We start from the raw sequence: 9,410 nt of genomic DNA, 5'->3' as shown, positions 1-9,410 counted from the left end.
TGTGTGTGTGTGTGTGTGTGTGTGTGTGTGTGTGTGTGTGTGTGTGTGTGTGTGTGTGTGTGTGTGTGCGTGTGTCTATTTTTTGTGCGGCAAATAATTCGGAGCTGCGTGCTGCTTCTTCTCCTCTCCACAGCCACCGGGCACGCAGGAACGCCTGGGCTCAATTTCCAGACCGTCCGCCCGGTTTGGACCTAAGAATCAGACCCTCTAGTCCATTTTAGGTCGGGATTAGTGTGGACTTCCGGTCGAAGAGCGAGACAAATGAATCCAGAGCGCCTCGGTCGGGGGAAGAGGGGATTTCTGTTTAGATTGGTAACTATCGTGGTTTTTCCGATCGGTCTAAACTCATCTAGCCCAGTGAGATGGAGCCCGGATGCACTTACGCGGAAGCCTGGTTTACGGACGGAGTATTCGCTGCTGATGGTGGTACTCTTTGCTGCCACTACTGCACATACCTTATGCAGGCTATAGCCAGTGTGCATCCGGTGAGAATATACCTCGGTCGATTATCATTGCTTTTTCGTTTCTTGTTTCTGATCGCACTCGCACCATGGGATGATTAACCCTTGAGAAAGGATTTGATTGGGATGTGCACTCATGTGCCGGCAGGAGAGGTCACTTTGAGAGACAGTCAGACCAAATGATAGACAGACATAAACCAAGGTCGCACGCGCGGGTGGTTCGGGCAGGGGGGCAAGAGCCGGCAGAGTGGAAGTACCACGGGGCAATTCAGTAAATAATCAACAAGAATAGATTAAAGAAGGAGAGACATCCATGGAACTGGAACCGACTGACTGATCGATCCTGGAGGAGGAGGAGGAGAAGGTGGATGCGCTTGACCGGGAATAGGTCTTTTGTTTGGGGTGTTTTGACACAAGTTTTTCTCCACCACCGATTTAGTAAAAAGTCCCGGCCCCGACTGGATCAGTGGATGGAGCTTCGCACCCGGCAGAACGGCTTTCACCCAACTTTCTCCTCCTCCTCTCAGAGTCTCGCTCTTTCTGCCCAGACAACGTTCGACTCCACTTCATGCACTAGTTCACTTAGTAGTTCACTTCCGCCCTCTCCCTCTCCTCATCGGACATCCTTCTCCTCGTTCTTAGTTAAGTCTCCGACCCCTTCTTGATCGTCTGTCCTCCTTTGTTCCAGATATACCAGGGCAGACATCACATCTTCCTTCCCTTTCTCTCCTCTACCATATCCTCTTCAATCATTACTATCCATCTTATCCCACACCCTCACATCCCTTGTTGGCCTTCGTTCCCACCCTTATTTTCTTATACACACTCTCTACTGGTTTCCCTTCCTGTTGAATTCAACAAGCTCCAGTCTATCCTTCCCTAAACTTTCTCGTGATTCATCAAAAGTCTAAGCCGCAAAAAGTACCTACTTCGAAGTCGAAAATTGCTCCATCGTCACTTGGGAGCTTCCGTCTTGCAATTTTGTCTATCTATTTTGTTTGCTTTGAAAGCAACCTCAACCGGGAAACTCGATACCCGCCTGTGCAACCAAAATCCATCTTCTTCGATTTCTTTTCCAACGCCCAGTGTTGGATCTTCGCGCCGCCCAGGCCTATTCTACTCTTCATCTTGCCAAATCGCTAGGACCTTTACAAAGAAAGCTAAACGGCTTTCATCAGCTCTCCGTGGAGCGTCGGGACGAATCACTAGCCCGGTCGATACCCATAAGAACGGTTGCCCCTCACACACATCAGAAACCAAAGGGATAACCACCCGCTCCTGTCTCCCCTAGCCAAGGAGACTTTACATCCCCGATCGCTCGATCTCCAAGCGCATATCCGTGCTATGGGAAGACACGTTACACGCATTTGATGCCAGCCGTCACTGCGAGCAAGTCTTGCCCTTTTCAATCATCTGCACGAACCGTCACGTCGTACACAAATCCCCCCTGATTGCTCTCTTCTTTTCGACTGGTCCCAGCCTTTCGGTTTCAGGACTACTCTTATATCCGCCTCTCGTAGCTTCTCAACGACAGAAATCACACCAATTCATTTTCATATTCGATTCTCGTCCACCTTGTCTCATCTTCCCGCACAATGGCACACACCGAGGAACCACTCGATGCCCCCGATGGCTCTGCTTTGACATGGATCTTTGATCACTGTCTCCGCTACCCCGGTACCTACGAGATCCCGTTGCGTTCCATGTATGCGTTGAACTGCAACCCCACGAGACAACCATCTTCCACCACCCGTCAGCCTGAAACAGCCTTCCATCGCCCGACCAACTCGTCCTCCTCTCAGGACTCCATGGATCTGGCTGCCGATTTCCGGGCTCAATTGAGCCACCAAATCTCCCGCTTGCCATCGCAGCCCTGCAACCTGCCTCCCAGCTTCGTCACCTCCTTTGTGCGTCGCTGTTTCACCCCGCAACTGGATGAGGTCGATTTTCCTCAGGCGTTGACGGCCTTGGACTACCTCAAGGATTTTGAGATTCGCCGTCGGAAGGAGGTTGCTGCCGCTTTGGAACGACTGGGCGTGAAGCCAGAGGATGTTAAGGAATCTTCTGACTTTGCCAAGAAACACCCTGGTGTAATCAACTGGCTCGAGTCGCTCAACGCCAAGGGCCGCCGCATTGAGGCTCTCTACACTCAAGTCTATGTTGGCCTGCGTCGCTGGGTATGTGTCTCCACTTTCCACTTCATCTATCTCTTCCTAACAAAGCTGTCTTAGACTCTGATCAATGAGATGTTGCTGGAACCCTTCAACAAGGCCAACTGTATCGCAATGCTTAACACATTGTTCCCTCCGGTCACTGAAGCCACTGTGCCTCCGACCTCGTATCTGACTCCTGATCATCTGAGATCTCAGCGTGATGGCTTCTTTCGATATATCGCAGCAGTCGGACGCAATGGCCCGGACGTGCTAAATGACATCATTGCTCAAGGTGCACGGCCGGGGGAACACAGCGGCTGGCCAGCTGTTCGGGATGTTCTCGATCGCTACCTTCGTGCGGCGAATGATATCTATGATGACTGTAGCACAGTCACTGGACTTACCAGCTTCGAAGAGAGTATCGCACTCCAGGCCCGCGGTCATAAAGGTCGCAAGGTCGACTCCGGAATCAGTTTCGGTTCCGCGGAGAAGATCCTTGCTGCGGGTGTGGAGAGCAGCAAGGAAGTCGAGGATATCCTGGACAAACCTCTGCCTCCGCCCCCGTCAACTAGACCACTTCACAAATCGGGCTCTGCCCTGGAGCGGTTGACTCGTGAGCTTCGCAAGCTTGGCGAGTCCGGCAAAGTCAAGAGTCTCAAGAAGATGAGATCCACGAGTGCTCTGGCGGTCCGGTCGGAAAACGTGCCTAGCCGGTCCGAAGAAGAGTCCATCTTTGAGATCGATGAAATGAAGCGCCGGCGGCTCCTTTGGGAGGCCTCCAATCGCAAGAAAGCCCATTCCAAACAGTCTAGCACGGACTCGCGCTAAGGCAATTGCTCTAACTAGTGTACTTTCTGCTGACATACTTATTTTTCTCTTTCATTTTAGCGTTTGATCATATATTTGTTTTCGAAACCAAAAGCAGGAAAGACAAAAGCCTGGATGCTTTCAACACTGGTTCATGCTTGTTTGGAGTTAGTCCGGTTAGTCATGTTGGTGTTTTGCGGGGATTGGAGCTCAAAGGCTCAAAGGTTTCAAGGTGCATAAGGTTTTTTCTACTTAAAGGTTTTCATCATGTTTTGAGTATTTCATGTGATTCGATTTGGCATAGATCGGATTCTGGCGTTCGGAAAACGATCTCGAGAGAAGTCTGTCTTCCGCAGACAATTGGGGGGAACGGCTTTTGCTGCAAAAAGCCAAAAAGGAAACAGGGGCAACTCCAAACAACGGCTGGAGCGGATGATAATGACCATGTATCTAATGAAGAAATGATTCTATAACAAGACGTCCAACTCCTCATTTCCGCGTCGTGGGAGATAACTAGAGCAATTTGTCCAATCAGCCAGGGACCATTATCACACGACCTCAGCGTAAATTTTGTACCGGCCTCGGTTATTCACGAGAAGCCCTTTACGAACGTGGAATGTCCTGGAAGCCAGGCATTGCATTTCCGGGGGGAGTGTTTTGCCAGACGAACCAGTGGGCCTCTGCATTCGTTACCTTATGGCCCTAGCGAGATCAGCAGGGACTCCAGTTGGCCTTCGAGACATGCAACTTTCATTTGCTGGACACCAAGGACATGCGGAGCTGAACTCAGATCTCAATTGCCCGCATAGTATCCTGGTATCCTGGATCATTAGGTACATTAGTACTCTCAGCTATGGCCTGTCCCAGCCCGGGTGCTCATACAAGAGGAGCTGGTTGGCTCCACCAATGAGAGCGAAGAATAGAAGACACGGAAGTCTTGCGTGGTTGGCCGCTGCGCCCGCCGTAGCAGCTCCTCCCGCCGCGAAGTGGCCAGAATCCTTTACAAGGTGTAAGCCATGTTCTTTGCCCATGCTTTCAACTGCTCTAAAAATCTCAAGCTTGGCTAATAATTACTTAATATTCGATATACTGGCTGACGTCTGGTTTTCTCATTGGCCTTTCTCTGCTGTCGCTGCTCGAATCTGGCTTCAACCCCACCCGCTATGCCCGCTTGCTAGCTCGGTTGAACCGTGGAGTTAGTAGCTAGCTAGCTGACACTTTCCAAGACTCCAATCCTCTGCCAGGTACTGCGGAGATGGTGTCTGGTTCAGCAATTGTCGCCTCCTGGCGACTAACCTCCGTCGTTGTCGCCTCTGCATTGTCTTGTTTGGCGCACGCCACGCCGTCCGTCAATGTTGCTCTCCAAGCATCTTTCGATTCCGCACCTTATCTTATTGAACTCCTGTAGGAGAAACCCAGCTCCATCCGATCATTGAACGCCCACATATTGGACCCTTCGCTCACTAAATGGACTAGTGAAACTGCAGCCGAAGAAAACTCGACATCGTACTTCCCACTGCTCGATCGAGTCGCCGAAGGAGCTTTTGATGACGCGGTGACAGACAAGGAGCTGTATGACCGTTTCCTTGAGGTGGTAAACACTGATGGCCACCTGAGAACTCCTGAGGCACTTTCGTCTTTCAAATTGTCGCTCGCTGTACGGTCCGCAAGTCCTCGGATTGCCGCTCATTATCAGTACTACAATGCCTCCGTGCAACACTCTTTGGCGGCGGCGCAAGACGCCGTCTGTCCAGTCTGGGTCCACGCAGAGGGCAAGCAGTATTGCTCCTCTACCCTCGAGCGTGCCCAACAGGGTGTGATGGGAACGAGGTAAATTGTCTTGTATGATCGGATGGTAAGAGTTTATGCTGAATGCCTCGATCTTAGTGACCCGTCAGAGCTTCCCTTCGATCGTGTTTTCGGAGATCCTTCCCTTCCCCCAGCGATCCTCTATGCGGACTTAGCGTCTCCCATGTTTAAGGACTTTCACCAATCTTTGACCGCTCTTGCCAGAGAAGGACAGTTTTCGTACCGTGTGCGATACAGACCTCCGCAGCACTGGAGTTCGCGTCCTTTGTTCGTGTCGGGATACGGTGTTGAACTTGCGTTGAAACGAACGGATTACATTGTCATCGACGACAGGGCCGCTGAAGAAAGAGGCTCGGATACTTCGGGCTCGCAGATACCCATGAACACGGAGGAAGATGATCTGGATGATTTGAGACCACTGTCTTCGTCGGAAGTCTCAAGGCTTGGCCCGGGCACTGTTGGCTATGTACTGGACAGCCAGAGCCCTCTAGATACTCTGGTCAAGCTGTCACAAGACTTCCCGAAGTACTCACCGAGGATCGCAGCCTACAATGTCACCCGAGACCTGTTACAAGAAATCCAATCAAGCCGGCTGCGGATGCTCCCTCCGGGACTCAATGCCTTGTGGATCAATGGCGTGCAGATCGACGCGAGACAGGTTGATGCCTTCACTCTCTTGGATCATCTGCGTCGTGAGAGAAAGCTGATCGAGAAATTCCGGAATCTTGGCCTCACGGCCAGTGAGTCCGTGGATCTGTTGTCTCACAAGTTCCTGGCAGCCGCAATGGTTCAGGATGGTCCTCAGCGGTACAACTACCGGGATGAAATCGAGGGCGGCAGTGTGATAATGTGGCTGAATGACCTCGAAAAGGATGCACGCTACGAATCGTGGCCAAGCGACCTCGGCGGAGTAAGTGTTTCCTTCTAGAGATGAGAACGCTATGCTAATGATTGCCAGTACATGCAACGTGTATTTCCTGGCCAATTGCCCTCAGTTCGCCGTGAAGCAAATAACGTTGTCATTCCGGTTAACCTAGCCAACGCCGACGACGTCAACCTTATTGTCAAATCCATACAGGTCTTTGTGAAGAACAAGATCCCCGTCAGATTCGGCTTGGTTCCGATACCTTCTTCCACTAAGTCGATTGCGCAGCTGAAAGTTGCTCACTACCTGCAAGAGACTTTTGGATTGGGCAGCTTGATGAGCTACTTGGAAACGGTAAGCATTCAAAGTCAGGAAACGCTTCCAGTACTAGCATTAATGTACCATGTAGTCAGCATCCAAGAGCAAGCTAAGCACTCCGGATAAGGCAGCCTTCCAGGCTGCCACCGCAAACCGCAATGTTCGTCCTGATAAGCAGCCTCTATCCTTGGACGAGGTGCTCGAGAACGATGCTCTAAATACCATAGTGAGCAAGACTAGTGGCTATTTGAAACGTCTTGGTGTGACAGACGATGCGTCCCACTCGTTTGTGAACGGTGTCCCGATTCCTCGTAAAGAGAACTGGGCGCAGGAATTGAGCGCTAGAGTCAGCCGCGATATTCAGGCAATCCAACAGTCGATCGCTGACGGAGAACTTGCCGAAGATACATGGTTACCTGGGCTGTTTCTCTCTGATGCTTTTGACAGACGCAACCCTGTCATCGTCCCCGAAGATCCTAAGGACGTCCGGATTATCGACATGGCGCATGTTGGAGAGACGCATGGCGAGCTTCTCGACTCCGTCCCTCGCATACCATCAACGCAGGACGATGTGCTCGCTAGCAATCATGTGATAGTTGTGGGTGACTTCAGCGATGAACCTGGCTTTGAACTGCTAACCGCAGCGCTCGGAAGCCTTAAAGATCATGCTGAAGCGGAAGTGCTGCTCCTTCACAATTCTGGTCCAAATGCCACTATTTGGACAGGGTCTTACACCATTCATCGTTATTTAAAGAAGGAAGATAGTGTTGATGCCGCACAACTCTTGGAGAAGATCACTGGAACCGATGCATGGCTTCGTGAGGACAGAAAGGAAGTCGATGACTTCTGGGCTGCTCACGAGCCATTGGTCAAGGGACTAGGACTTGCACCTGGTGCAAATGCGATCATTGTCAATGGAAGAGTCATTGCATTGCCAGTCGACATCAAGCTAACCTCGGAGGACCTTGACCAGCTGTTGGCCTATGAGAAGCAGAAGCGCGTCGCTCCCGTCGCCAAAGCTGCTAAAGCATTGGGATTTGATGCGAAGCTGCGTGATCCTCTTGCCCTTGCGAAGCTCACTTCCCTCGCGGCCCTTTCCACCGTCTCCGATGTGCCAGAGGGCATCTATGAATCGACACCTGATGTCCGTGTGAACCTGTTTGAGCGGTGGGATGAGTCGCGTTCCGTAGTCACTGTTTCCAACTCGGATGATCCTGCAATCACTATCGTGGCGTCTATTGATCCGACCTCGGACGTCGCTCAGAAGTGGTTGCCTATTTTGAAGGTGCTCTCGGAATTGGCCAATGTGAGAATGCGCCTCGTCCTCAACCCCCGAGACGAACTGCAGGAACTGCCGACTAAGCGATTCTATCGCTACGTGTTGGACTCGGAGCCTTCGTTCAACCAAGACGGATCTGTCGCTCGTCCTACTGCCTCTTTCTCTGGTGTGCCTGTTGAAGCACTTCTTACGTTGGGTATGGATGTTCCATCCTCGTGGCTCGTGGCTCCCAAAGACTCCGTTTACGATCTTGACAACATCAAGTTGAGCTCAGTGAAAGAGGGTACGGATGTGGATGCAATCTACGCTCTGGAGCATATTTTGATTGAAGGCCACTCTCGAGATCTCACGACGAAAACACCACCGAGGGGAGTCCAGCTCATTCTAGGAACTGAAGAGAATCCCCAAATCTCGGATACCATAATCATGGCTAATCTGGGATACTTCCAATTCAAGGCCCAGCCGGGCCTCTGGGAAATCAACCTCAAACCCGGTCGCAGCGAGCAGATCTTCCGATTGGACAGCCTTGGAAATGAAGGCTACAGTCTCCATTCCAACGACGACACGAGTAACGAAGTTGCTCTTCTTTCCTTCCAGGGCAAGATTCTCTATCCTCGTCTCTCCCGCAAGAAGGGCCAGGAAATGGAAGATGTGCTGGAGACGGGTGTTAAATCCGGCAGCGCCAGGGATTATGTATCCAAGGGCCTCAATTTCGCTTCCGACATTCTTTCCAGCGTGGGAATCAACGGCTCACCCAAGGATGCCGCCAGCGGCAAACAAGCCGACATTAACATCTTCTCCGTTGCGAGCGGGCACCTCTACGAACGAATGCTCAACATCATGATGGTCTCCGTCATGCGCAACACCGAACACAGCGTCAAGTTCTGGTTCATCGAGCAATTCCTCTCCCCGTCCTTCAAGTCCTTCCTGCCGCACCTAGCAGCCGAGTACGGTTTCTCCTACGAAATGGTGACCTACAAGTGGCCGCACTGGCTGCGCGCCCAGACGGAGAAACAGCGCGAGATCTGGGGCTACAAGATCTTGTTTTTAGACGTTCTCTTCCCCTTGAGCCTGGACAAGGTGATCTTCGTGGACGCGGACCAGATCGTCCGCACCGACATGTACGATCTCGTCTCGCTGGACCTCGAGGGCGCCCCCTACGGCTTCACCCCCATGTGTGACTCGCGTCACGAGATGGAGGGCTTCCGCTTTTGGAAGCAGGGATACTGGAAAAACTTCCTGCGGGGCCAGCCCTACCACATCTCGGCCCTGTACGTCGTCGATCTCAGCCGCTTCCGCGCCCTGGCCGCCGGTGACCGCCTGCGCGGCCAGTACCAGATGCTCTCCGCCGACCCTGGCAGCCTAAGCAACCTCGACCAGGACCTGCCTAACCACATGCAGCATTACATACCCATCAAGAGCCTGCCGCAGGAGTGGCTCTGGTGCGAGACCTGGTGCTCCGATGAGTCCCTGGCCCAGGCCCGCACCATTGACCTGTGCAACAACCCGTTGACCAAGGAGCCCAAGCTCGAGCGGGCTCGGCGGCAGGTCCCCGAGTGGACCGCGTACGATGAAGAGATTGCCGCACTGGGAAGACGGCTCAAGTTGCAGCAGGAAGCGGAGGGGGTCAAAGAGGAACCTGCTGCTGCTGCTGCTGCTGCGGATGATGATGAGGGATGGAATAAAGATGAGCTCTAGAAGAGCGGAATCAGGCTGTT

At 52.3% G+C, this 9,410-nt stretch overlaps 2 protein-coding genes across 2 annotated transcripts; both read left to right on the top strand.

The window, feature by feature from the left end:
• Positions 1 to 2,047: 2,047 nt before the first annotated feature.
• On the top strand, positions 2,048 to 3,442 carry BP01DRAFT_307988 (uncharacterized protein; the record flags this gene model as incomplete). Its single annotated transcript, XM_025572320.1, has 2 exons — positions 2,048 to 2,638; positions 2,693 to 3,442. Coding segments are annotated over 2 exons (1,341 nt in total), but the record flags the coding sequence as incomplete, so codon positions are not given.
• A 1,010-nt stretch (positions 3,443 to 4,452) lies between these two features.
• Positions 4,453 to 9,407, top strand: BP01DRAFT_395770 (putative UDP-glucose:glycoprotein glucosyltransferase). The gene is made up of 5 exons (XM_025578420.1): positions 4,453 to 4,825; positions 4,898 to 5,251; positions 5,309 to 6,140; positions 6,189 to 6,449; positions 6,505 to 9,407. The coding sequence occupies exons 1-5, from the start codon at positions 4,677 to 4,679 to the stop codon at positions 9,388 to 9,390; spliced, it is 4,482 nt and encodes a 1,493-aa protein (XP_025426541.1). The 5' UTR covers positions 4,453 to 4,676; the 3' UTR covers positions 9,391 to 9,407.
• Positions 9,408 to 9,410: the final 3 nt, after the last annotated feature.

The sequence above is a fragment of the Aspergillus saccharolyticus genome (assembly GCF_003184585.1).
Source record: "Aspergillus saccharolyticus JOP 1030-1 unplaced genomic scaffold BP01scaffold_65, whole genome shotgun sequence".
NCBI classification, from domain to species: Eukaryota; Fungi; Ascomycota; class Eurotiomycetes; order Eurotiales; family Aspergillaceae; genus Aspergillus; species Aspergillus saccharolyticus.
The sequence above is the reverse complement of the archived record's forward strand: the minus strand, read 5'-3'. Positions and strand labels throughout refer to the sequence as shown.